This window comes from Trichophyton benhamiae (genome assembly GCF_000151125.1).
Source record: "Trichophyton benhamiae CBS 112371 chromosome Unknown contig00075.49, whole genome shotgun sequence".
NCBI classification, from domain to species: domain Eukaryota; kingdom Fungi; phylum Ascomycota; class Eurotiomycetes; order Onygenales; family Arthrodermataceae; genus Trichophyton; species Trichophyton benhamiae.
The window spans coordinates 507,305-533,725 of record NW_003315103.1 but is presented as its reverse complement, the minus strand read 5'-3'; the positions used below and the strand labels follow the sequence as shown (position 1 = coordinate 533,725).

At 48.9% G+C, this 26,421-nt stretch overlaps 11 protein-coding genes across 11 annotated transcripts; 7 read left to right on the top strand and 4 right to left on the bottom strand.

Annotated features, from left to right (window-relative positions):
- Window positions 1-508: 508 nt before the first annotated feature.
- On the top strand, window positions 509-4,235 carry ARB_08048 (uncharacterized protein; the record flags this gene model as incomplete). Its single annotated transcript, XM_003013890.1, has 3 exons — window positions 509-778; window positions 923-1,430; window positions 1,498-4,235. 3 exons carry the CDS (start codon window positions 509-511, stop codon window positions 4,233-4,235), a joined length of 3,516 nt encoding a protein of 1,171 aa, XP_003013936.1.
- A 2,888-nt stretch (window positions 4,236-7,123) lies between these two features.
- ARB_08047 (uncharacterized protein) lies at window positions 7,124-7,444 on the top strand (the record flags this gene model as incomplete). The annotated part of the gene is made up of 1 exon (XM_003013889.1): window positions 7,124-7,444. One exon carries the CDS (start codon window positions 7,124-7,126, stop codon window positions 7,442-7,444), a length of 321 nt encoding a protein of 106 aa, XP_003013935.1.
- A 1,560-nt stretch (window positions 7,445-9,004) lies between these two features.
- Window positions 9,005-10,989, top strand: ARB_08046 (uncharacterized protein; the record flags this gene model as incomplete). The annotated part of the gene is made up of 4 exons (XM_003013888.1): window positions 9,005-9,384; window positions 9,422-9,938; window positions 9,991-10,163; window positions 10,224-10,989. The coding sequence occupies 4 exons, from the start codon at window positions 9,005-9,007 to the stop codon at window positions 10,987-10,989; spliced, it is 1,836 nt and encodes a 611-aa protein (XP_003013934.1).
- A 706-nt stretch (window positions 10,990-11,695) lies between these two features.
- Window positions 11,696-13,801, top strand: ARB_08045 (uncharacterized protein; the record flags this gene model as incomplete). Its single annotated transcript, XM_003013887.1, has 4 exons — window positions 11,696-12,600; window positions 12,650-12,965; window positions 13,001-13,592; window positions 13,674-13,801. 4 exons carry the CDS (start codon window positions 11,696-11,698, stop codon window positions 13,799-13,801), a joined length of 1,941 nt encoding a protein of 646 aa, XP_003013933.1.
- A 282-nt stretch (window positions 13,802-14,083) lies between these two features.
- Window positions 14,084-14,907, bottom strand: ARB_08044 (uncharacterized protein; the record flags this gene model as incomplete). The annotated part of the gene is made up of 2 exons (XM_003013886.1): window positions 14,084-14,475; window positions 14,562-14,907. The coding sequence occupies 2 exons, from the start codon at window positions 14,905-14,907 to the stop codon at window positions 14,084-14,086; spliced, it is 738 nt and encodes a 245-aa protein (XP_003013932.1).
- An 889-nt stretch (window positions 14,908-15,796) lies between these two features.
- ARB_08043 (uncharacterized protein) lies at window positions 15,797-17,222 on the top strand (the record flags this gene model as incomplete). Its single annotated transcript, XM_003013885.1, has 3 exons — window positions 15,797-16,292; window positions 16,339-16,938; window positions 16,990-17,222. 3 exons carry the CDS (start codon window positions 15,797-15,799, stop codon window positions 17,220-17,222), a joined length of 1,329 nt encoding a protein of 442 aa, XP_003013931.1.
- An 829-nt stretch (window positions 17,223-18,051) lies between these two features.
- ARB_08042 (uncharacterized protein) lies at window positions 18,052-19,061 on the top strand (the record flags this gene model as incomplete). The annotated part of the gene is made up of 2 exons (XM_003013884.1): window positions 18,052-18,484; window positions 18,520-19,061. 2 exons carry the CDS (start codon window positions 18,052-18,054, stop codon window positions 19,059-19,061), a joined length of 975 nt encoding a protein of 324 aa, XP_003013930.1.
- A 1,118-nt stretch (window positions 19,062-20,179) lies between these two features.
- Window positions 20,180-20,764, bottom strand: ARB_08041 (uncharacterized protein; the record flags this gene model as incomplete). Its single annotated transcript, XM_003013883.1, has 1 exon — window positions 20,180-20,764. One exon carries the CDS (start codon window positions 20,762-20,764, stop codon window positions 20,180-20,182), a length of 585 nt encoding a protein of 194 aa, XP_003013929.1.
- A 755-nt stretch (window positions 20,765-21,519) lies between these two features.
- ARB_08040 (uncharacterized protein) lies at window positions 21,520-22,428 on the top strand (the record flags this gene model as incomplete). The annotated part of the gene is made up of 3 exons (XM_003013882.1): window positions 21,520-21,565; window positions 21,633-21,672; window positions 21,807-22,428. 3 exons carry the CDS (start codon window positions 21,520-21,522, stop codon window positions 22,426-22,428), a joined length of 708 nt encoding a protein of 235 aa, XP_003013928.1.
- A 420-nt stretch (window positions 22,429-22,848) lies between these two features.
- ARB_08039 (uncharacterized protein) lies at window positions 22,849-24,407 on the bottom strand (the record flags this gene model as incomplete). Its single annotated transcript, XM_003013881.1, has 4 exons — window positions 22,849-23,879; window positions 23,915-24,092; window positions 24,149-24,270; window positions 24,335-24,407. The coding sequence occupies 4 exons, from the start codon at window positions 24,405-24,407 to the stop codon at window positions 22,849-22,851; spliced, it is 1,404 nt and encodes a 467-aa protein (XP_003013927.1).
- A 985-nt stretch (window positions 24,408-25,392) lies between these two features.
- On the bottom strand, window positions 25,393-26,404 carry rpl9-2 (60S ribosomal protein L9; the record flags this gene model as incomplete). The annotated part of the gene is made up of 5 exons (XM_003013880.1): window positions 25,393-25,446; window positions 25,500-25,677; window positions 25,768-26,023; window positions 26,130-26,177; window positions 26,359-26,404. 5 exons carry the CDS (start codon window positions 26,402-26,404, stop codon window positions 25,393-25,395), a joined length of 582 nt encoding a protein of 193 aa, XP_003013926.1.
- Window positions 26,405-26,421: the final 17 nt, after the last annotated feature.

The window sequence follows — 26,421 nt, the reverse complement described above, 5'->3', positions numbered from 1 at the left end:
GGAGCTCTGCTGCTGGTAAATAATAACTGCTAAGGAAGACGGCGTATGGTACGGTCACGCCGCGCCCAGCCTTTTCCTCGCTCCAACTTTCGACTTCTTTTCTTCTTCGTCACCTTCAAACACAAACCAAAAACCGCAGACGCCAGCACCAACGACCAACCCCCCTAGGACGAGACCGCAGACATCGGACTGCAGACACCGCAGAGACAGAGACTCCTCCGCTCCCGCAAGCTGGCCTCGTCGCACCTGACTGAGGCTGTTCTGCTTGCTGCGTCGCCCTGAGACCGCAGGGCCGCCGCTCCTAGTTCGCCAGCGGACAGCACGACGACCTCCTCCCTACGCCGGACAGCAGACGAGAGACGGCAGACAGACGGACGGTAGAAGACAAGAAGAGAGGTGAGAGAGGCCATCGTGTGGGTGTTTCTCTGCCGGCAGGCCGTTGTGCCTTTCTCCAGCTGCTGCTTTGCCGCCGGTCGACCCAGCTCGACTGCTGTGCGCTTCTTGAGGCATGGCGTCCACCGTCAATAATAATAATAATGTCAACTCTTTGCCCTCCAACGGAGCTGCTTCCACGCCGCTAAACTCCTCTGTTTCCCCAAATACAATGGCCTCGAGAGCTGCCGGGCGTCCCTCGTCCGGTGTCAAGGGACCAGATCTTAGTCGTCGTCAATCTGGGAGTCCTGTCGATGGCGGTCAAAGGTGTGTTCTTTTTTCTTTCTTTCTTTCTTTTTTTTTTTTATCTTTAATTTTTTTTTTTTTCTGGTCATTATTTCAATCGGTATACTGTTATCATTTTCTCTGTTTGATAATGCGTCTCAGCTCGTTTTCGGCTTCTATATACTTATTATGTCATTTGCTTGTGATGTGCTACATAATATGTTGAGCTGTGCTGACTTTTGATACCAGACGGCCTAGCTCGCAGAAAGCTTGGACTCAGAACATCAATCCAACTACACAAAAACCATCAAACGCATATCCACAGCAGAATGGAGCCGCTTCAGGGAGGAAATCTGTCGTCTCTCCCAGCCCGGCGTCCAAGGAGTCGTCTACTCCGGATCAGCACGCACACGACCGCCTTATCTTCCTTCTCACAGCCGCCATCGTACGTTCTCCTCCGCCAAACTCCATTACGTACGAAGCTAACAGAACACAGGGAAGCAACGTATCCCTTACCATGAAAGACGGCGAGAAGTTCACTGGAATCTTCTCCGGTTCAACTCTAGAGTCTAATGAAACCATATTAATCCTCAAGATGGCCCGTCGTCCCCCATCAGAATCGGATTCCGCACAATCGAACGGTGTCAGCCAGAATGAACCTTCATATGTTGGCTCCGGCTCAGATCACCAATTACTGATCGATGTTCAAGATATCACCTGCTTAGATATCCAATCGCTGTCCACTTCTGGAGTGGTAGCCAAGGACCAGAATGGTATGTAAAAAGGGCCGCTTCTCGAGTTTTATCATTATATACCTCTTCCGTACTAATAACGATACAGGTGCCTCTTCCGGCTTCCGCACAGACACAGATATCTCCGGCAATCAGCCAGGCCGTGAAAGACAGCTGCAACGCTGGGAACCAAGCGGGACTGACGCAACCCTCGACTGGGCTCCAGAGAGCTCGGGAACTGCAGGGTGGGATCAGTTCGAAACTAATGCTCGACTCTTCGGTGCCACATCAAGCTACGATGAAAATATATACACCACTCGCATTGACCGCTCAGATCCATCCTACAAACGCAAGGAAGCTGAAGCTGCTAGGATCGCACGTGAAATCGAATCCGCCGATACAGATAACGCTCACATGCGCGAGGAACGAGGCCATGTCCACCAACAAGACGATACTGATGAAGAAGCAAAGTATTCCGGTGTCAGACGTGATGTCGTTGCTCCCTTGCCCACCGGACAGCCCAACAAGTATATGCCTCCTGCAAGACGACCTCCAACTGGTCAGCCAACTGTTCCCGGTGCTCCCGTTGACCCTGCTATCATTTCTGCCCAGCTCGCTCGCCCTGACAGCCAGACCAAAACTCCCACTCAGCCCAAGGAGACCACCGGAAAGGCCATCACCCAGCAGGAAAAAGAAAAGGAAAAGGCTCCCGCAGCAGCTTCCAAGTCTACTGAGGGTCTCAAGACCGTTGCAAGCAACGGTGCAATCGAGGCAGAGCGCAAGGCCGCTGCAGCTGGCGCTTCTTCTCAGCCATCTGCCGCCTCATCCACTCCACGCACGGGCGGCGAGAACGCTGCCTCCAATGTTGAAACTGAAGTCCTTGATCATTTCCGACGATTTGCTAATGATGAAAAGATGAAACTTCAAGAACGACGACGCAACCAGGCATCGTATGACCGGACGATCAAACTGAATGAACTTATGAAATTTTCCAAGAACTTCAAACTAGGCACACCTGTCCCCAAGGATTTGGTCCCCATTCTTGCCAAAGACCCTAGCAAACAGGAAGAAATTATCGAGCGTGCAAAGAGACAACATGAGGAAAAGAATGCTGCCATGCCAAACAAACCATCCACTGGTACTCCTGCTACATCGGCTGGCTCTACCAACGTTACCGCAGAGGCAAAAGCAACTTCCCGTAACTCTGGAAGTTCTCGGTATGAAGGCGGAAACGGTCTCCCTGGAGCAACTCCTGACCGTCAAGGCGGTTATGGGCGTGGTGGTGGACGTCAAGGTTATACCCCCATGGGCCCTCACGGCGGACGCCAGCTTCAACATCCAGGAGGTCACTCAGGGCGTGGTGGCCCAGGTTTGCTCAGCCACCGGTTAGTCGAGATCCAGCAACAACGCAAGGGCGCAAACATGGGCAATTCTCCAGCACCATTGCCCACCCAAGATGCCCGCATGCAACAGCATCAACAACAGCAGCCGCCGCCGCCACCACCACCAACCAGCTCTGCAGCGGATCAAGGACCAAGCAACGGGCCTCCAAAGGCTGCAACTCACACGCCTACATCTTCTTCTGCGTCAACCAAATTCAACGTTCGTGCCATGGAATTCAAGCCTAACCCGGCCGCCAGCACCTTCACCCCTGCCAGTGCGGCAGGTGGTTCTTCCACCGCTACTCCTGTGAACACTCGACCTCAGTCTGTTCCAAGAGCTACGAGCCCAGCAGCCTTCTTTGGTTCTAAGAAGCCCCGACCAGCATCTGAGCGCCCTTTGATCGTTAATGGCTTCAACCCTGTAAAGCGCATGAAGAAAGAGGCTACTGACGCCGGGTCCAAGGACTATGCCTTTAACGGAGGCATTCCGCCAGCCTACAGAACTGCTCCGACCTGGGATGTCTCCGCCATTAACGAGAAGAAGACCTATGCGGACATGTTTAAACCCCCAGTTGTCGCTGCATCTGCTTCTCCCCAATCCCGAGCTTTAAATGCTCAGATGCCTCACCAGCAGCAATTACCCTATCATCTCCAGCATGCAGCACACACTATGCCGCCACAAGCTGCACCACCAACTCATCTCATCCCTCCGCAACAGCCTCCTATGCATTATGATGATCACCATCGTATGCAAATGTCTGCATCGTCATCTCAAGTGTTTCCATCCCCTCGGCTTCAGCACAGCACTCCCATGGCATACCAGCACTCTGTTGGACCACACAATCAGATGGCCATGCATGGTGTGCCTCCGTACTACCCTCAACCCGGACATGTGCGCCATTATCCTACCGGACCGCAATTCTCTAACCCGCCCACAGCTGCTCCTATGATGGCTCAGACTTCGAACGGTCCATACATGAACATGCCACCGCAGAGCATGACTCCGTATAACCCTCCCATGCAGATGTTTTCTCCTAACCCTGGCCATGCCTATCCGCAGCATGTCCCTCCAATGCAGACACATAGCGGGTACCCAAGCCCAAGTCGTGGGGCACCCATGATGATGCACCAAGGCTCCCAGCAAGGACCTCCGCCTCAGCCCATGATGCCGATGAACGGACAGCAAGGACAAGGCTATTACCCTCCCCAACAACCTGGTCATATGCCCCCGATGCGTCCTGGCCACCACCAGCAACACCCTCACTTTGCCTCTAGTCCGCACCAAGCCCATAACTACCCCCACCACCAATACCGTAGTCAAACCCAAAACAACAATAACAGTAACAATAACAACTTCAATCAAATACCTCATGGGCCTCCACCTCCCATGCAACCGCAAGGCGCCCCGCCTCCCGCCCCTACCCCAAATGTCCATCCAACCGAAGCCCCTGAAGAAGTTAAGTGAAAGCCACACTTTCTCTACCACTCTACTTCTTAAGCTGAGGTCGAAGATTGGCGGTATAACACACCATTTGTGTTGTTCGTTTACTTCCATGATCCTCTATTTCCGGACAACTGTGGCTCGTGACAAGTGAAATATAGACCACTTGATTTCTATCCCTTTTTTTCCTTAACACGCCCTACCTATATGTACGGTCATTCAATCTCGCTCTATCAACCTTAACTGTCCAACGTCACAGTTGCTTGCCACCCGCTTGTACCGCACGGTGCCGTACATATCACAATTTTACTGGACCCCCAATTACCACAACAAGGCATACTTACCCGGGCGTCTCGTTCGCTTGTCAAGGCTCACGCTATCGGCTTCACGGGTAGGCATTTCTTGTATCTTATCACAACACCTCCACTGTATGCTAATCGGACTGAATAGGTGTCTGTGACCGATTCTATATTTATCAAGTATGAAGATAAACTGACGGATACAAACTTTACTCTATGCCTTTGGTGTATACATTGACTGAATCTTTGTCGCCAAACAGCCTGCTATGCTTCAGCCACCGTTATATGCATAATCTAGATCAATTTTGCAACTTGTCTTCGGACTTTCCTTGTTCACCCGGTCATCATCGAACATCCGGAGATGGCGAAGGCATCAATCATAATGGCTTAGCGATATTATCAACATTTCATCAGGCGCCCATTAGTCCTGCATAGCTAGCTAGCTATCATGCCAACTTATACGCAGTTATTCGGCCGATAAGGAGAAAGAGGTATGGCCGAATCAATGGGGATGTGGCAAGAGAAAATCGTTTAAGGGAGGAAGGGGAGTTGATGAATGATTTTCCCATGTTTTTCATCTGTTCTTCTTTTCTTATTATTTTTCTTTTTCTCTGTTTCTTTCGTGGCATGACTATGACACTTTTCGGGCTTCAGATTTTCAAGTTTCCAGTGTGGGGAGAGAGTGGGAGCAAGATGGTGTGAATGAAGTTTTGAGGACTACTCGAATGGAGTGATGATGATGAAGGAAAAGAAGCAAGCAGGGGCAGAAGAAGTGAGGTTTTAGTATTACTGATTTTGGGATTATTCATATTCCCGTGGATGTTACGACTTGACGGTAACTGAATTAGGGGAAGTAGTTTTATTGAATGGTCATGTTTTCATACTTATATGGTCCTAATAGTCCATCATCATTTTCGCAATTCGCAGTTGCGAAACCATTCAGGCGACGAAAAGCAAGAGTAAACCCTATGAATAAGTCACGTTAGCTAGCCATACTCGTAATTGAAAGGTAGTTAGCTAGAAACTGGGAAGCAGGAAAAAATGATTATGAGTCTCCTCAGGTCTTTTCAGTTATAATTGCACATCATTCTTGCAAAGACATGGCTATCAGCTCCCAGAGACACCCTCCAGAAACGTGAATCTAGACACAGGCCGGGTCGAGAAGGTCCATCTCAAAATCAACGCGTTCCTCCTCGTAGATATGACCTCCGCTGCTCCTGGTTTCCGAGGGCAGCAAGCTGTATCGGAGCCAAGCCAAGAGCCAAAGTCCCGTTACATGAGCGTATGTTAAATGGATTTTTTTATTTTATTTTTTTTAGAATTTGTCAACCACTGCCATTAGCTCCTGTATCCTCACGGCGGAGAAGCAGACCAGGAGCTCCAGATAGCGGTAATTGTTCATGTATGCCATATTGTGGGCACCGTACTCAGGAAGGGGAATCATTGGATTGCAGCTGAGGATAGCAGGTTGCACGGTCTCCCTCATTGAAAGAAATGCATGAGGACACCGGGGGTGAGAAGTACGAAGGCTTGTCTGAGGCACAGCTGCTTGATATCAAGCTGGCTTCCAGTCCGGTCGTTCGGAGACCCGTATCCAGAGAGGCAGCAAGGGAACTGACAACACGTCTGTCTTTTTTGTCCAAGTCTGACCTTTTACCAGGTTCGCATCATAGGAGATTGAGGCGTGTATATATGAGATATATGGCGGAGGTGTAAGGGGCGATCTTACCTGGACAAGCTCATATCAACATGACTTCACCTTCCTTTGGAAAGGCGTATGTATGTATAGATAGCTAGTGGGTACGGGTATCTTCATTGGGTATATGCTCCCTATCTTATCGCACACTTGGGTTGCCACCGGGCGCTCGTTCGCAGACGTCTTATGCAAAGGTCGATGGAAAATGTCGAAAAAAGCTGATGTTGAGGTTGGTTGTTAGTTAGCTTGAAACAAGAGCGCTAGACCGGATTTGGAATAGCTCCCAATCTCTCCTTTTATCTCACTTGCTGTCGCTGTTAGTGGAATCAAAACAAGGGCAAAGCCAACCGATTGTCTGCACTAGCCAGCCGACAGGCTGTCGCAGGTGGAATGGAGTTTCGACCTGCCATCCAGCATCTGCAGCATAGGGACATTCGTTAAGGCGCGCAAGCTGCATTGTCGGATACGTGGGAGCAAAAGGCGCCTGATGCGCCATGGTCCTTGAGCTAAGGTATCGGGTTAGCAGTCGTCGAGATCCGGGAGATCATAGTCTGATCATAGTCTGTCCATCTTCACGGCGAGTCCAGCAGTTTGATTCCATCGGCATGCCGGGACGGAAGAGCTCCCCACCTGGCGGACGGCCTGAAGGAAAATCATTCGGAGGCGGGGATTAAGCATCTTCGTCATGGCACGGTGTAGACCGACTTCGCTCTTGTGGATGCCGGCTGATTCTGGACGTGGTTGCGTCCTATCATGGATGCTCATCAGCCTGTCCGGTGTTGAGATCAAAGGTATAAAAGGAGCCTGATGATCCCTCTATTCCTCTCTTGCTCTCCAGGCAACCAAGCAGCTCTTCAATCAATCCAAAAGACAATTCGAACCGATCCTATGCATCTCAAAAATTTTTCAAAACAACCATGAAGCTCCTCAGCATCCTTACCTTCGCGGTCGCCGTCAGTGCCATCAAATGCGGCAAAACCGTGTACACCGAGGAACAAGTCAAGGCTGCCGATGAATCAGCCTGCAAGCACGTCCAGGATCACACTAAAGCTGGCAATTACCCCCATGTGTATAAGAACTACGAGAAGTTCAAATTCAAGGGCCTCGGGGGCCCCTTTTACGAGTTTCCCTTGAAGACGACCCCATACAAGGGAGGTAAGTTACCCCTATCTTATGTCGCTTCTCGAGAGAGAGAGAGAGAGAGAGAGAGAGAGAGAGAAAAAAAACGTACACAGTGACTGAAAGTGGTATCTAAAGGCTCCCCCGGCCCTGACCGCGTTATTATCACCGGGAAATGCGACAGGGCTGGTGAGATTACTCATACTGGTGCTAAAACGAAGGGCGGCTTCGTCGCCTGCTCCGGCACTACCTTCTAGAGAGGATAAACGCCTGATTGCTCCGACGCCTCCTTTCGAATGCCGACTCGCTTGAATATCAATGTTTCTACCTGCTAGGGACAGGTCTGGTTTGGCTTGGGGTAATTTACCGGGGTTACAACTCTAGCTATAACTACTATATACTAGCCTTAGTTACTTGGATGGCTTCAAACCATCAATTTAATAATTTCTCTTTTCTTTAACTCTTATTCCTCCTTTCATTCCGATGCATTCCTATATTTAGCCCTGTACCCCCCTGATCACATTTCTTTATCGTAGTATCATGCTATAGACCCCATCAATGACTCAGCGTGTACCTGCTGACTAAACTCTATATCGCAAACTGCAGACACAAACGCGCTAGACCGAATTGGGAAGAAGCACGGGTATCAACTAAGAAGGCAGTTTTTTTGATAACAACGTCTAGATAGCGATCAAGAGAACCACGCACGACTTGACTTCGAAGCTCCCCGGTCGACTCTATGGGCTATTGCTGGTATACACCTGTTATCGTCCTCAACCCGCTGCCCGTCTATTCGGTTTTTAACTTTTCCGTGCAAGCAGTTGGCGGCTTAACTGGCCCTTGCTTGAGTACAACTCGGCATAAGAACACAATACCGTAGCAAAAAGCTTGCTAGCCAGGAGCTATGGAGTTCCTAAAGTCCGCGGTCGCCTCTGCGATTGCAAAGAGTAGCTCGTTTCCTTATACTCTCGGCGACAGAGTGGACAATGGAGACTCAATATGGACTCTTCACAGTGCCACCAAGAAGGTACCTAAACAATTATTATCCCTCTAAGCATTTGGTGAATAATTACTAATTACCATCTATGATCATGTAGGAAGACGGTTCTTCATGCAGCATATTTACTTTTGAAATCCTTCAAAATAGGTCATATCTTCCACTTGCAAAGAATGCGTTGCGGAAGCTACGGACGTTAAGACACCCAGGTGTAATAAAAGTACTAGAAACTATCGAGGTACGATATATAATTTGACAACCTCCCTTACTGGATATGGGTGCTGGGATATCATCTAGATTGACGCGGGAAATAGACGGAAACACAAATCTACATTGTTGTAGAGCGAGTCATTCCTTTATCATGGCCAGTTAAAAGGAGAAGTATGTCTGAGGAAACAATTAAATGGGGATTATATACCATCGCCGTGAGTATCAAATTCCCTATGGCGTGCCTTGAAAGCTATTCTCATACAGCGCCCTAGTCCACTCTTAAATTTATAAATGAAGACGCCGCGTCCGTACATGGTGCGATCAGAGTATCATCTGTATACACTGGCGAAAGTGGGGAATGGAAATTAGCCGGTTTCGACATTTTAAGCTCCCTGAAGGAAGACTCCCCGGTGATATATGTATGGCCCCCATTTCCCGTGTTCCTTACAAAATTGTGTAGTGTCTGACAAGGATGCAGACGTATGGCAGTATTCTGCCAGAATCACGGCGATACAACCCTCCAGAAATACTAAAAGGTGGATGGGATGTTATAAAAAGTAACCCACTCTTCGCTGTGGACGCATATAACTTCGGAGTTCTCATATACGAGGCTTTTAACGGATCCTTTCACGGCCCTGAACAAGCTGGTCAGACTTCAAACATACCTCCCAGCATGCGGCCGAGCTATAAGAAACTTTTGAATTCTAACCCAAAACTACGACTAAGCGTAGCGCATTTCCTTGAGCAGGGGAAACGCTCAGGAGGGTTCTTCCAGACTCCCTTAATCCGCTTATCCCAGGACATAGAGAGTCTAGGACTTAAGAGTGAAGAGGAAAGAGAACAATTTATTAAGTAGGTTAACGAAGCTCAATTTCTAATTACATTATAGTACTAATCTGAAAAACAGTGAACTTGACGAATTATCCGATGACTATCCTGAGGAATTCTTTAAGATGAAAGTCTTGCCTGAGCTCCTTAAATCAGTTGAATTTGGTGGAGGAGGTCCAAAAGTGCTTTCAACTATTTTGAAAGTCGGCACAAAACTTAGTGACGATGAATACTCCCAGAAGCTTACACCCGTCATTGTTCGGTTATTTGCGAACCCGGACCGAGCTATACGCGTATGCTTACTGGATAATCTCCCTCTCATGATCGACCGGCTTCCCCAGAGAACTGTGAATGACAAGATATTCCCTCAAATGGTCACTGGATTTACGGATCTTGCGCCGGTTGTACGGGAACAGACTGTCAAAGCTGTCTTAGCAATCATAGGCAAATTATCTGACCGCACGATCAACGGCGAACTGGTTCGATATCTTGCAAAAACTGCCAATGACGAGCAGCCTGGAATCCGTACAAATACCACCATATGTCTGGGTAAAATTGCTAAAAACTTGTCTGCAAGCGTAAGTTTAGTATGTGAGAAATCGGGCTGGACTTCACTAACTGTGTAATTAGTCTCGACCAAAGATTCTTGTTGCGGCTTTTTCTCGATCATTAAGAGACCCCTTTGTCCATGCACGGAATGCCGGACTTCTTGCTCTGGCGGCTACTTTTGACCTCTTTTCCGAAGAAGATTGTGCCGTCAAAGTCCTTCCCGTAATATCGCCTGCGCTCATAGACAAAGAGAAGTATGTTACAGCTTCCTGCCAAAAAGTTAATACCAATATCCCCTAACATGAATTTCATAGGCTTGTTCGCGACCAGGCAAACAAATGTTTAGACATATACTTGCAACGAATCCGCAAATTTACTTCAACCATGGCAGATACAGCACTCCCACCTCAGGAACGGGCAGACTCATCTGTTGCAGCAGCCAGACTACCTAGCCCGGCCAACACAGCAGCGTCGTGGGCTGGATGGGCAATCTCCTCATTCGCGAGTAAAGCAGGAGAAACTAAGGGAGTTATTGAACCAATCCAGCCGGCACTACCGAAGCCCAATGGAAAGGCCGTTGATAACTCTCTGCCACCTTCTCGGGCCAGATCCGCAACACCAACTCTCGCGCAAAACGTAGCACAATTCTCACAACCAACAATCGGTGGTATTAGCCAAGCCACTCCTGATTTACTGGAAGACGAGGATAGCAATGCATTTGACGATTGGGGCGCAATGGACGAAGCCATTGATGATGAGCCAGACAGGCAAGACCAAGAACCGATTGTTTTTGAGAAGGCAGCATCTCCTAACCCAGCCATATCACCACGCCCTCACAATTTTGCCGACGATGGAGAACCCGACTTTGCAGGATGGCTAGCTAGTCAATCAAAGTCAAAATCAAAGAACCCATTGCCAAAGGGACTAAAGAAGTCTTCCACGCCAGGAGGCTCCGGCACAGCACAAGCTAAACGAACAGAGGTTAAACCAAAGGCCCCTATCAAACCAGCAAAGACAATCGACACAAAACCTAAAGATGAGCCGCTAGATGATGACGGATGGGGAGATGCTTGGGATTAGATTTCTGGGGCGGTTCATATTGCTTTACCCGACCTCTTTATGCATTGGATGATTTGGACGAAAAGTTGGTTGTCATGATGTCCCCATGAATTTACTTAGCATTGGCGCTTCTTTGGTTGGAGATTTACAATGTAGACAAACTCCTCAGCACATTACTTTGAACTTGATTTTTGCACTTTCTAGCGAGCATTTCTGGAGCGAAGCGCGGGGATGGCACGACAGAACTCCCGAAAGCAATATTAAGTCCGAAGACAGATTTACTAGCTCCGGAGCTGAGAGGCTGAGGAAGAGGAGACAATAATGGGGAATAGGCGGGCCGCCTTTACGGACGGAAGGCTGGAGTGGTCGTTACTCCGCAACATGTCAATGCCCTCTGCATCAGAGGTGGTGGCTGGTATACTCCAAGAATGTTGTCCACATCTGCAGAGGCAGAGCTCATGAAATCTAGGCAACAACATTAATATGCACGCTAACGGCAAGGCTCGCAGCTCTTTGGTGTGGCTGAGAAATGCTGGTGCCTTCAGCGAGCCTCGTATTTGGACGGACTAGCCTTGTCCTATTTAAATATTGGGCACACCTAGTTTCCCTCAAAACAACCCCTCGTCTCTCCTTTTGTTGCTGCCTGTGAGGTTCAAGAGATATAACTTCAGCGTGATACTCAATTTTTTGAGACAAGTTCTGGGCTAGTCAATTATCAACTGCCAGCATGACTCTCACACATATACATCCGGAGGAGGACGCACCTCCGCCCTACACCCCAACCGACCCTCTGACACCGGCTTCCACGATCAATGATGCCGCAAGTCAGGTATCGACAGAAAACATTCCATCATATACCCATGCCGTAGAGGCTCCGAATTTTGTTTCTGCAGTGCCATATTTCAGTGAGCGTGGCCTGCCGTCGACTGCACGTTCTGACGGAGAAATCTTGGAACATACCCTAGTCTTCTACAGGCGAAGCCAGGCCAAAGACTTCTCGAAGTATCCTCGCTGTTGGCGCTCTAGAACCGAAGAGATCACACAGCATGATTGGGATACATTTCTGAATTACCTTTTACCACCGCATCTTGGACCGGCGTCGAATCATCCTCAGCTCCCACAAAAGCTGCGTGCTGAGATTGAACGTGATCGAAAAGACAGGCCGCAAGAGACCGAGGAAGAGCGACAATGGAGAATTACAGCAGTGGTTACAGAATGGAATGTCAACTTTTTCCAGCCTCGCGGGGTTGTGATAGTTTATTGTTTTGTTCGTGAAGACGGAGGCCAACCTGAGTCTCCATTGTGTCCTTCATGCTATCCAAACACCACCTCATCCAGATCTCGCAATGATATCCGTCGGTCTTTGTTCGAAGAACCTACAGATAATACTTCAAGAGAAGTACATGAGCTGCCTCAACCGCCGAATGCGGTACCAAGTGGCCGGCAGAACCGGCAGACAACCGATGCCGCCAGCCCCCCAGCAGCAGCAGCAGGAAACGGGGGAAGCTCGGATAACCAATATCAATATAGATCCAGCCCTGCGGGTGGACCAGGAGTGTGGGTTTTTAACCCCGGCGCAGCAGTGAATAACATTGCCTCCATGATCTCGGACCAAGTCCAAAGATACAGCCAGTATGTATCAGAACAAGCTATGGAGCATAGCAGAATGGTGAGCGAGCAGGTTCAAGCAGCCAGCCGTGAGGTGGAAAGAAACGCTCATGCACACGCATTCTACGTCCAGCAGCAGGCTATGGATGCTAGAAACAGAGCTATACACAACTTTACCACTTACAGAGACCAAGCCCAAGCATCATGGGGTGGTCATCATGGACCCCACGGCCGGTTTGGTGGCCATAGCCACTTTCACCACCATCATGGCAGATGGGCAGGTCGAGGTTATGGAGGACCCGGACGAGGTAGAAATACTTGGGGTCCTGAAGGATGTCAGCCAGGTAGCTCTGGCTGGGGATTTTGGCAGCGGGGAGCCGATCCGGCGGGTCAGCGAGGTCGCGAATGGGGACACGTTGAGCAGAAAGGAAGAAGAGCAAGAAGCGCTTCTGTCTCTTCTTCGTCATCGTCCTCATCCTCTTCGTCAAGCAGTTCCTCTGAATCGCTGGATTCTGCTTCGCCCGACTCCGATCTGAAAAAAGGCGAGCTTGCCGCTCTCAAAACTGCCCTTCAGAACCTCAAGCAGCAACAGGAGCAAAGACAACTCTCTACAGCAGACTACCGGGCACGCAGGAAGGAGCTGCGACGAGACTGTAAAGCACTGAAGTCAGCTCGAAGAGACTTCCGCTCGGCAGGTCGACGATGTCGTGATACCACATCTGGAGGCTGCAGTGGCTCCAGTTCCCGTGCAGCGGGCCACCCCTCTACTACTCGAGGAGAATTCAGTTCTGACATTGACGAGATAAAGAGGGATATGCAGGAGATCAAGGATCACTATGTTAATTTGATACGCAGCCTGCAAGGTGAGAAACGGGAGTTGAAGCAGGCCGCGAAGAATCTCAAACAAGAAGAAAAACAGGCCAGAAAGGAGGAGAAACAGGCTAGAAAGCAGGAGAAGGCAGCAAGAAAAGAAGAGCGCAAGAGAGCAAAGGAGAAGGGCAAGGGCAAAGCCAAAGGTTCGTTTATTGCTTTGTTGATTACCCCTATTTTCTTCTTATTCTGCCGAAAAAGGTGATGCTAACTAAATAATGTATTAGAAACAGAGCCGGATATCCCCCTGGAGAGACGGATGGAGGATATGAACATATCAAGTAATATTCCTCCTCCAGAGTATCCTCAAACTCCCCAGGCGGCCGGAACGGTGATGAAAGATGTCAAGCAGTAGTTGTTGGATATGATATTAAAAAGCAAGTCCCACTGCTTTTGTCGTGTATTAAATACTGATAATGATATAACTTGAACCCTACTCAAATGAATGACAATTCTTTAGTCTCTAGTCTTCAACTATCTCCTGGGTATAGCTACTATATTCCGATGAAGACTAAAAAGTTGTGTCCACACTATACGTGCTCCATGGTGAAGTAGGCATGATATCACATAACTAGAGCTTCGTTTCGTATCTTCCCTTTTTATCGTTAAATATCCAGCCTGGGGGAGGATATCCCCTTCAAGCCTGCGCTCGACTTTCATTCCGCTCCACAAGATCTCCTACGCCTAAGCTTCGACCGACCTTGACTCTAATCTTCTTCTCTTCCTTGCTGGCTTCGTCACCGGCCTTGCCCACGTCACCAACTTCATCGCCCTCGTCAACATCCTCATCTGTATTCTTGAACGACTTGCCGTCTAGGCCGACGCTGTACCCTTCATCATCCTTTAACCATAGGCTAGTCAGGTCCATCTTCATGGCGTACGCATTCTCTCCGTCAGCGTAATATTTAGGCTCGATCTTTTCGACCTCGAATCCGAGGGTGTCACGGTAGAGGCGGAGAGCAGCGTTGTTCGAGACACGGACATGGAGGGAAACGTAGTGCGCTTTATGGGACTCTGCCATTGCTCGTTCTATCCACATATATGTTAGCTTAATCCCCGCCATAATGTACCTCATCCATTCCAATTTTTATGTTATTTTTTTTCTATAGACGTACGGCTCATCCGCATCAGACGCTCGGCGATTCCCAGCCGTCTGTGTGTTCTCATGACGCTTAAGCTTGTAATATGCCCGTGTGGCAGCCCGTCCGAGGGCTCTTCTTCCATCTTCGCGAGCACATATCCGACCACTTTGGGGTTTGCGGCGGGCGCGAACGGGTCCTTTGACTTGCTCGAGCGGTCCCGGACGACGGCAACGAAGCTCAGCTGCGGCCATGAGAGTGCATGGTACAGATAGTACTTGAGAAAGTAGTTCTCGGGGAGGTTGGTGATGTTGCAGGTCTGCACTGCGGGCAGCAGCGAGATGTAGGATGGGTATGAGCAGAGCGGGACGATGTCCACCATTGTATCCAGTGCAGCGTCAGCTTATCCGTGTCAGAGTAATTCCAGGAGCAGGTATGAAGCAAAGATGCGTCTTGCATATATTCTTCTATTCTCCTCCGTGTCGTTCGTTGTCGTTGGTGGTGGTGTTGGCGATGAATGTTTTTTTTTTTTTTTTTTGTTTTTTTTTCTGGGTCTTTTGGTGGGAACCAAAAAGGGACAAAGCGAAGACTCGACTTTCAACGTCAACCTTCGGCCGTTTTCCTTTGACACGCAGCAATCCAGACAATACACAATAGAGAATGACAATAGACAGCGGCCGCGGACAATAAGACGCCGCTAAGAAAGCCACCAGGGCCGTCATGGGCCTGTTGAGCGGCCGTGGCCAGTCTGGACGTCCCTACTAAGCACTAACACTAGTATATCGCTACTTCAACGGTGACACAGGGCCACCGAGAAGCCGCAGAAACATACGGGGGTTACAGGGACTGCTCCGTGCAAGTGGATTAGAGTAAGGAGGGCGTCTTAGAGACGGCGAGACACCGAGTGAATCCACCGGCCAGGGACATCAGAGACAGGAGAACGAGTTGGCGCCCGCCTCGCTGTGTGATCGTCAATCAGGCTGTGCAGGCACACAGCAGGCAAGCAGATAAGCAGACAAGTAGGCAAGCAAACAGGCGAGCAGATGACCAGCAGGAGACAGCCAGACGGACAGTGAAGGATCTGCGGAAGAGCCTCCCAGCTTCTTCCTCGGTTTCGCCTTCAGCTTCTATCCTTTCCCTGGGATAGACGCTGATCCTCTCCTCTCCACCAGTTACGTCACTAGACGCGGTGTTGGCTTCTGAAAGGAAGAAATAAGAGGAAGTAAAATACAGGGACAGCTAGAGATAGCTCTGTTTGTGTTTAAACCAGCATGGAAATTCTTCTGATCGTTCTTGGTGCCGTGGTGGCCGGCCTGCTGTGCCCAGTGCAGACGGCAGCAGAGGCCACCATCACCCTGACGGGCTCAGATATCCCTACATCCATCTCGATACACCATGGAACGCGAACGCCTACCAGTTCGGGTGAGCTGTCCCAGTCGACGTTCTCGAGCAGCTCGACAAACTCGTCTGACAGCTTCTATACCACTACCTCGGCCAGCTACACCTTGCTGGTCGGCAGCCACACCACCAGCACTGTGACTGCAAATGAGACCACACTGTCTGGAAACGCTACGGCAACAGAGACGTCGAGAGAGCCCCAGCCGACGAATACCCGGCCATGCAACGGGTATGCTGAGTTCTGTGCTCGCAGTTACGGCAACATCACCCAGGTGGCTGCTCACAACAGCCCCTTTGTGCGGCCAGGCAACATCGCCAGCAATCAGGAGCTGGACGTCGTCACCCAGCTCAACGATGGGATCCGGATGCGTACGTCCTCTTTCTTACTCTTACTGACGATGCTAACTTCTACCAGTGCAGTTCCAAACGCACCTGGTGAATGGAACCATCTATCTCTGCCACAGCTCGTGTGATCTGCTTAACGCCGGCACCCTGGAGAGCTACCTGAAAAAGGTAGCAGACTGGCTCAGAGACAACCCTTACGACGTTGTCTCCCTGCTCATCGGCAACGGGGACTTCGTCGGGGTGAAAAACTTCACTGCACCGATCCAGAGCTCTGGGCTGATAGACCATGTCTACACACCCAAGAATCACTCTATAGCCCTGGACGACTGGCCTACGCTATCTGAGGTTATCCTGTCCGGTAAGAGGGCGATGGTCTTCATGGACTACGAGGCCAACCATGGCGAAGTCCCTTACATCCTGGACGAGTTTACGTACATCTGGGAGACCCCATTTTCCCCAACGGACAGAAACTTCCCGTGCGATATCCAACGACCACCGGGTCTAAATGAAGCTGACGCCAGAAAACGCATGTACATGGCCAACCACAACCTGAATCTCGAGATCAGCATTGCCGGAGCCACCATTCTTGTGCCCAACACAGTCTTGCTGAACGAGACCAACGCAGTATCAGGCTTTGGCAGCATGGGAGCCATGGCCGGTAACTGCACAGGTACGTGTTCTCTCCTTCCTACTCGTTATTCTCCTTACTCACACCGTCTAGAGAAATGGAATCGTCCGCCAAACTTCCTCCTAGTCGACTATTACAACATAGGCAACGTCAACGGCTCCGTATTCCAAGTCGCCGCCAAGCTCAACAACGTTACGTACAACGGCAAATGCTGCGGCCGAACCACGTCTCTTGCTTCTGAATCCGTCCTTGGTCGTTTATCTGGCAAACTAGAGATGATTTACTCGATGATCGTGATCAACATCCTCGTCATGACGATATTATGAGCTCGTTTTCCACGGCTTTTTATGATAGATCACTTCTGCTGCTGCTCTTTTCGAGGCTCTAAGAGCTGTTCTGTAGCTCTTCGGCAGGCCCCCAATTAAATAAATAGCGAATAGAAACTGCCGTAATGCCTTTTTTCGTTGTTTTCCTCCTGCTTCGTCCCGTAGAAAGAGCAACACGCAAGCAGATCCCGTCCAAGCCACTTTTTTCTCCACCACAGGAAGATCCTTGACCTGGACAACAACCATGGCAGCTCCATCACCAGCTCCAGCTTCAGCTCCAGCTTGAGACTGAGGAATCAGCCCTCCGCCTGTTTTGTCTTGGATGCGCCAGGAAGGCCAACCGCCCGGCCCGGCAGTTTGCCTACACCGCGTGATGGCGTCACAGCAAAGCGGTTCCGCGTCCGCTGATATACCTACAGCCACACCTAAACGCACCCGTCGTCCTACACCAAACATCCTATATCAAACTCCCATAAGGGCCTCGCTCTCACTCTCTATCACTCTCACTCGACCTCCCTCGCTTGTCAATTCACTCTCTTGACTGGCAGGCCTTGGGTCTCGCCCGGTGAATCGTGGCCCCCCGGTCCAGCAAGTCTCCGAGCAAATGACCTGCTGGCTCAGGAGGATCGTCTCTTGATCCTCTGCTTTTTCCTGGGCTGCTGAAACGTTGCTGAGATGGTTTAACGCCCTGCAGCTTCGTTATATCCTTGTCCTCCTGCCTGGGATTTGCGTCGCTCGTTGGGAGCCTTACTGTTGACCTACGCCTCCAGGTCTGCCTCTGTATAACAGAATATCACAGCCCACAAAACACAAGCACGGCGATATCGACATGCCGCCTCCTGTCCTTTCAAAGCTATGGCCCGGTCCCCCAGAGTCGAGCGAGAAAGCTCCCAGACAGAGCTTTCTGGCTCGCCGGCCGGCTATACCGCATCGCATCCTCCACTCCCTCATATACTTCGTTGCGTTCGTTATGCTGCTGCTCGTGCAGATAGGCAATCTATCAGACCGACTCGTCCTGCGAGATATCTATTTCCTCAAGATCGATCTCTCCAACATCGTTCCTCTGACTGTTCCCAATGCTGTACTCATCAACAGTATCGCCCGAACTATAGGGCTGCATGATTTCTACCAGGTTGGCCTCTGGGGCTTCTGTGAAGGATACGGAGACGGTTCCGGCATCACTCGCTGTTCCAAGCCAAAGCCGACATATGCCTTTAACCCAGTTGAAATTATTACCAGTGAACTACTGGCCGGCGCCACAAGTAAGCATTCTACTCCTACTCACACCCCCTTGTAGAGACCCTGCTGATCATCCCAGTTGTTTTGCCTAGTGGAATCACCCGTGCCCTGAACATCGCCCGCGTAGCTTCAAACTGGATGTTCGGCTTCTTTATCACTGCTACCATCCTCACATTCCTTTGCATGATCCTAACTCCCTTCTCCATACCCTCGTCAGCAGCCATTCTCTCGGCGCCAAACTATTCCTCCTACTACCGCGCAAAGAAAAGAGCCGCACCAAGCAAGATCGCGATCCCCATCGCCATTCTTGCATGGGGTGCCTGGTTCACTGCCTCTGCTGGAGCCGCCGTTGCAACGGTCATGTTCGTCATCTTCCAGGTCGTCTTCGAGAATAACGCTGCAGACCTCAATGTCCATGCCGAACTAGGCATTGCGATGATGGCGCTGATGTGGATCCCCGTTGCTCTTGTTACCATTGGATTCCTCCTACAACTCCGAAAGTTGACTGGCTCGTGCCGCAACTGCTGTTATTACTGCTGTTGCTGCTGTCTTTTCCCATCCGCTAGGAAAGCCCATGAAAACTCCAAGATTACAAGATAGAGGAACTTTGCTGGTTATTAGACTTGAGGAATTTCAACCCCTTGCTGCATAGTTTCAAAAACTACAGGCATAGCCAGGTCTTGTTTATCTGGTATGAGGCATAGAATTGTTCGTTGCCATCACAGCTCCATTACTGTTACCCCCTCCTAGTTTCCAGTGGATGAGCGAGCCCATCAGATCGAGAGTTTCTAAAAGGGTCTCTTGTATGGTTTACAAGAAGTGGGAATTTATCTACGGACAACCGGGAAAAGCAAGTCTGGGGAAATGTAAATCTTGATTCTAGATGCTCCTTAGACAAACCTAGATGTGAACCTATAAATATACTTACCCCTCAACAACCTCTGTTTTCTATTCTTCCATCCGTATTCCCGATAGTCTAAAGAGAACGTTCTACACACGAGCTACAATAAACACGGTATACAAATTCCATCTAATAATATTGTATTGCCGGGCTCCTATACTCGCGTACCAGAACACTTTGCCTATAGATGACTATGAGCCCACATAAATAATATCTCTCCCGAATGAATAAAGCCACTGTTAAATGACAGCCTTCGTTATTAACTTGGTCGATTGAAGGAAATATGCATAGCAAAGTCGAAAAGTGAATAAGAAGGAAAGGAAAATAATTAAGGTTAGCTTAAACGCTCGCTAGTTTTATTTCGGACTAGTGGCACGGAAAGCCCACTTTAGTTACTAATAATAGAATATAAGTGTCCATAAAATAAGCCCTGAATTTGAACTTATATTTTGTTAATTTTCAGCCATTCGAGCCTTGGACTTTTGGTGCATCCCATAACACAGCAAGTGTGCTATACACGAGTTCTGTTGGCATTAGCAAGTGCTCTATACCTTTAACTCCATTGGAACATATTTTAGTATTATATTCCCAGCCATCTTTAACTAAGTAATGGGTAACTAATTTATGCTGACCAGTATGAATTTCAAATATTTCCCGGTTTTTCAATAGTGTAAAATCATTACATTGAACAGTAAACCTGTATGTATTCCATATGATCGTGCAATATTGTATATCATGGGATACCATCTACTCAGTTCAACATTAACCTCATTGTTCTGTTCAAGTGCGTAAACATCCGAGTACGTACGAGCCAGCTTCATTCCCGGTTCGCCCGCTGCTTGAGGTACTCCTCTTCGGCTTCAGTATTTGTTCGCCCCAAGGCTAAATTCCTGCTTGGATATCTTCCAAATTGTTCCATATGGCGGATATTCTCATTCACAATATCGATACCCATATCGGCCCATTCCTTCTCTTCCCAAGTTGCACATCGTTGCCTCAGATTCTCAAACAGAGAGCGAGCCGCCACGAGCGAGATCAAACTCTCCTGGTGTAAAAGCGGTAGATAGAAAGCTGATGCCTGTATGGCGCTGACATCCTTATCAAAACCACGTATTATGGCCCTAGTAGCTATTTCATGGGCCTTCGAGTCGGCGCTAAAGGCATCAGGGGAACCTCGGAACAAGTTGCGGGAGAACTGATCAAGTAGAACGACGAGAGCAAGACAGGCTTCGGGTTCCATTTCCCAGTCATCGAGCTTGTTCTGACGGGCTGTGAGGACGAGGTCATCAAATTCGGACCTTATCTGGTCGTCGATGCCTCTTGGGGCGGTTATCCATTCAACGGGCGGGCGGTTGAACCAGAATGTGATAATGCGTTTGACGTCAGCGCTCCTGACAGACATAGTAGGTGGCTGCTGAAGGATGGTTGTTTTAGAAGGTTTGGTATTGTCTGAAATTTTTACGTTGTTGTTGAAAATCTTTTAATTCCTCGGATTTGTATGCCAACATCAATAGATACGTTATTTATAGTTCCGTTTTCGAGATCCTCCGTATGTGCGTCTACCCCACTAGTTTGACCTGGAACTGTTGGAGTTATCAAGCATAGTTAACATACTACAGTCACTCTTCGCTAAGCACGATATGTATACGAATTCGTTGATGCGCCGATATTACTCCCTTTTTCCTTTACTCTTTATTCAATATAGAAAAATACTGATAAATATGACCTACCGTGCTACAATAATACCGTCAAGGCTCAACTTCAAATCTTGTGGCGTTAGGTACTGCTGTATGAAGTATGATGCGATACAGGCGGACAATCAGAGCGAACTAACCAGGCCTTCGAGATGAATCTTGGAACTCCCCTCGGGTTCGTGTTGATGGTCACTGCGCGGGTGGATTAGGGTTAAGGTTAGGGTAGGTCTATTAAAAGAAAACATATGCCAAGAGTTACTATTATTAATTTGTTAATCATCCTTGTTACTCAGCATTTAGTAAGCGTGGGGTTCTTCGGCTTCTTTTCTTCTTCCATTTCTTGTTTACGACAAAAACTTCAACAACTCCAAGTTCACGAAGAAGTCAAAGCATCTTCCGGACACGCACTTAAGCCGCATTGAAAAGCTGTTAATTGCATATTCCCCTCGCTTAGACGCCAATCATGTCCCTATCACAATACATTGACCTCTCGCAGCCGAGCCTGGTCTGTAAGTTGTTCCGTCGTGCTCCTCTAGCTCGTGTGTACATACAGCTTAACAGAGTATCCGTAACCAGTGTCGGCCGTTACAATTGCATTCAACCCGCTCTTCTGGAAGTACGTATCTGTCCTGGCTCTCTTGTATCTGTCTCTTGGTGCTGACTTGAATAGCATTGTTGCCCGTCAAGGTCCGATACTTCCCCGACCCTCCCCGCTCTGCCCCTCTCCACTCTGGGGCATCTATACTGAAGCAACCATCCTGACATCCTCTCCCATGCTGGACATTTAGAATACAACAACCACTTCTTGACCAAGCTGTTTAGTGGTAACAAGTACAATGGGTGCTACTTCCTGGCTGTTACCATCTTCTCGCTAGGCATAATCCGCGACCATCTGTACAACGACGCTCTCAAGCACCAGCCCTACTTTGCACCTGTCCACCAGCAGTACCTGGCCTACGGCCTTTTCGCTACGGGGAATGTACTCGTTCTATCTAGTATGTGGGCACTCGGGATCACAGGAACTTACCTCGGAGACTACTTTGGAATCCTTATGGATGCTCCCGTGACGGGCTTTCCGTTCAATATCACCAGTGCTCCTATGTACTGGGGCAGCACCATGAGTTTCCTGGCTGTGGCCTTGTACCATGGAAAGCCTGCTGGTCTCCTACTCACTGCCGAGGTCTTCATCTGCTACAAGATCGCCTGTCTATGGGAAGAGTACGTTTCGAAACTGCTCTTCATGTATCTCTGTATCCTTTTCCTTCTCGTCTTATATGCTAACTACCGCCTCTGCAGACCCTTCACAGAAGAGATCTATAGCAAGCGTGATAGGGAGAGATCCGCTGCAAAGAAGGCCGGGAAGGCTGCTTAGAATTCTTCTGTTCTTACTCTGCCATGTCCATTTCAAAACCTATCCTCCAATGGATAGCTTGAGGGCTGATAGACAAAGTTCAACCACACACACTCTCTCTCTCCATGGCAAACCTGGGTGGGCTCCTAACTGGGACAGCCGGTGTTATTGTCGCTGTAATTGTACTCGTACTCTACATTAACCCCGTCTCTCCAAGGTGATACATACGCCCGTTATTCGACCACTCTCGTTAAGGTACTCTCAATATATAGACTTGACTCTAAACCCTGGTCTCGAATATTTACCTACTAGAATATTTATCTACTTTACACTGTTATTCACCATAACAGTCTTTATTCTACACATTCTCTGCTATTGCATTGAAATAAAAACACATGATATAGCGCATTCCAGATGGCTAGATAAGTTGTAATAAATTTCTCAAGCTCTTCGTCCTCTCCCCCGTTTACCAGTCGGTCTCCCTTCATCCAATCCCTCGGTCTCCTCTTCATCGGCCCCTTTCCTCAGGTCCTCACCCTCACCTAACCCCCATCGCTCCTTATCATACCAGTCTTCTCCATCGCTCAGCTCTCCAATGTGTGCTTCCGCTTTGCACCACTCCCACACCTCTTCTTTCATTCGGTGCGACTTGCGGAGCATCTTGAGCATCTCAGTGAACAGCCGCACACTCTCTCCTTGCTTCTGTATATAAGCCCATAGCATACGGCGGGTTTCATCAGCTTCACTTTGGGTTAAGCCGCAGTTCCGCTCCTCTGGCGGTAGTCGAGGCAGTCGAAAGATGGGATGAACTTCGAGGGACAAGATTTCGTGTTCCTTCTCATCTTGCTTCTCCTGTGAAACTGTATTTTGGTTCGCACTTACTTGTGCTCTAGTTGTCATTCGGCGTGGGTGGAGAAAACCGTCATCTGTCAATTCCTTATCCTTATCCTTTGGTGATCCTTCAGTTTGATCGCCCTCTGACTCGCCTCCACCTCCTCTCCGGCCTTTGTCCTCCCCATCGTCTATGTCTGCGGATTCCATCACTATGTCTCCGTCGGGATCGCGAGTGTTATCTGTGGTTTCATCTGGTCTTTCTGCTCTTGAGTCATCATTACTTCTGTCGTTTCCAGCCGAGCTATCTCCATTGTTGTCATTCTGTTGATCAACATTCATACGGTCTGAAGAGGCCGTGGCTGTTAAATTAGAAACTGATGGTTCCTGAGCTATAGACTGTGGATTTGATGCTCCGAAAAGCTCAGCATCGTCGTCTCGTTCTACAGCACCGCAAGGCATCCATATCGAATCCGCGACGAGCTGTCTATAAACATTCTTTGCTTGCCAGAGTGCATGCCGTTCTAATCGGAGTCGGCGGTTGATCCGCTCGATCATCGTAGTAATCGCTTTATTCGTGTAAGCATTGGCCATGGAATGATTCGCAAGTTCGGAAGGATGTGTCAACGGAGCAAGAAGGTCTATATGCGCAGAATATAAGTTATCACAAAAATACCATCATTGTAAGCGGGGGAACTACCATCCAAGTGAGTTGATGAAAACGGGTTATCATCTGCTGCTTCGGCATCCGCTGCGGCATCAGAGTCGTCGAAATCAAGCTCGTCTCCTTCCGCGTCGAATCGTGGCGGGTTGCTCTCTAATATATCCCGTGTATACCCTGAGTGTTCCGCTTTCTATAAACAGAGTAAGAATCACAACCACCACAATATGTAAACTTAAGCCAGCTCACTTTTCTATAGAATTGTTCATGGTTCATGTAACCTAGAGTACCCTCTCGGACGAATTCGGCATTCAGCCTAGTCTTGTTTCCGCGGTTGGAGGGTAGATTGATCGCATCGTCATAGGCAGCATCTATTCCACTCACGATGTCAGTATATGTTCCTTCCCAGTAGACCTGTACATAAGGTGGTAATACCTGAGGCGTGCCGCAAAAGGGCTCTCTTCAACCCGACGATGGTCTCGTCGATCAGGGCTGCCTGAGAAGTCATAGTTCGCAGTTTTCAAGGGTAAAAGGCGCAGATATTCAAAACTAGGCTTTCCAAAGCAAAGACATGAAAGGAAGAGTAATGGTTGGTTCAATACTAGAGTGCAATGTGAGTTTGGCTAGGGCTACCTCAGGGCGCATAAAACGTCGGGGGGGTCGAAAGGCAAGAGGTGAAGGAAGAGTTGAATGTCAGAGCATCGAGGAGTCAAGCATGACTCAGTATCGCCTTATAACGGTATGGCGCAGCCACTATCAGCTTCCGAGCGGCGAATAAACAAACGATCAGCTTCTTCCCTCCATGTCGTTTTTATGTCTTTTTGCTTTCGCTTTTCTTCGTCTTTGTCGATGATGCTATGAGCTTATGTAATTACATGATGAGTAAGATAATATTATATAATCACAAATAAATCACGTGTATATTGTGCACGGGCCAAGAGGCTCTTGTGTGGTGCGAAAGAGAAGTAAAGATGACATTGGGGTTTTATGTATAAAAGGGGATGAATGCAAGGGTGCTGTTGGATAGGTATGATAAGGCGGGTGGGGTGGTTGTATGCTCTATGAATGTTGCGGTGACCAATGCTGCAATGCAACATGGTGGAGCTAGATCTAGATTACCCTGTGTATGCCCATATAGCATATAGTTCTAGGAATACTAACATTTGTAGTATAGGATGGCAAGTGGCCATGGAAAGTTTCTTAGATGTCAATGTAATGGTTTTCATTTATGAGTACATACAGGCTGGCCGGTCATACTCCAGCCTGAACCCAGAGCGCGCCGACTCCAGAAAACCAAGCCGTCAGATAGATGGAGTCGAATGCCTACAGAGCAGAAACAAAGGCAATGTGACCCTTTTATGGCGGAGATGGTGTAAGGTAAGGCGGTAGGTAGAAAGTTTTCATTATCGTTTGGCAGAGTAACATGCTATCAACGGTTTTGACGCTCCCCCCAATTTCAACAGAGCAGGAAATGTTATATTTCAGCAGATCCTTTACTCTTCTTCGACAATGTTTCCCTTCTCCGAGACGTATATTCCGTCAAGGAACTAGTTCTCATGTTAGCACAAATAAGTCAAGCGGCAGGAGTTTTAAGGCTCACCTTTCGAATATCCTTATTTCTGACACGGCAAATCTGTTGTATATCGGCAGCACTCTGTGATACACCCTCGATGGAGTTTCCGGAGAGAACAATCTCATCCTTGACGTTGGAGGAAGCAACAACATCGACACCCTTCTGGCAGACAACGCGACGGACAACCTTCTCACCCAAGAAGTTACTACAAATGGTAATCCATTAGCATTCCATCTTGCTCCAGTAATGACTCTTTCAACTTTTTATTGTATCCGGGGGTGTTTCAGTGACATACCGGATCTCGAGCTCGACGGCACCGGTCTCCTTGTTGGTCTCAATGTTGACGTTGATGGGGAAATGGGCGTAGACGTAGCGCATCTTGTACTTGAACCCGCGGGTGACGCCGATGATCAAGTTGTTGATGATGGTCCGGACAGTGCGGAGGGTAGCAACGGCCTTACGTCCTCCATGGTGAACCTCGATGGCAATGGTGTCCTTCTTTGGGCGGCTGAAGCAGACCGCAAGGTGGGAGAGGTCCTTGACCAACTTTCCTGCATCATTGAAACCAGTGTAAGTGCATGCCAATGCATTCGACCCCAGATGCTCAATTCAAAAAGTCTGCGTGTGTATGTGTTTCTTCGTGCGGAGTGATCGTACCTCGTGGTCCCTCAACCGTAACGATACGGGATCGAATGTGAAGGTTCACTATATCAAGTACACCCAGTCAGCAACAAGTTCACAGTCATATATATCCTAATCATTTCCCCGCATCTTCATGCCATCTAGTCGTGCCAGGGTCGCTAAACAGCCAACAGCCACAGTCCATCCCTCTCCATCCATCCATCCTCCACTGTAATATGCGATAGCGCTGCTCGGGGGTGCTCACCATTCTCTGGGATCTGCAGAGTCTCCTGGGAGTGTATGTAGAGCATCTTGACTCCGCCTGTGA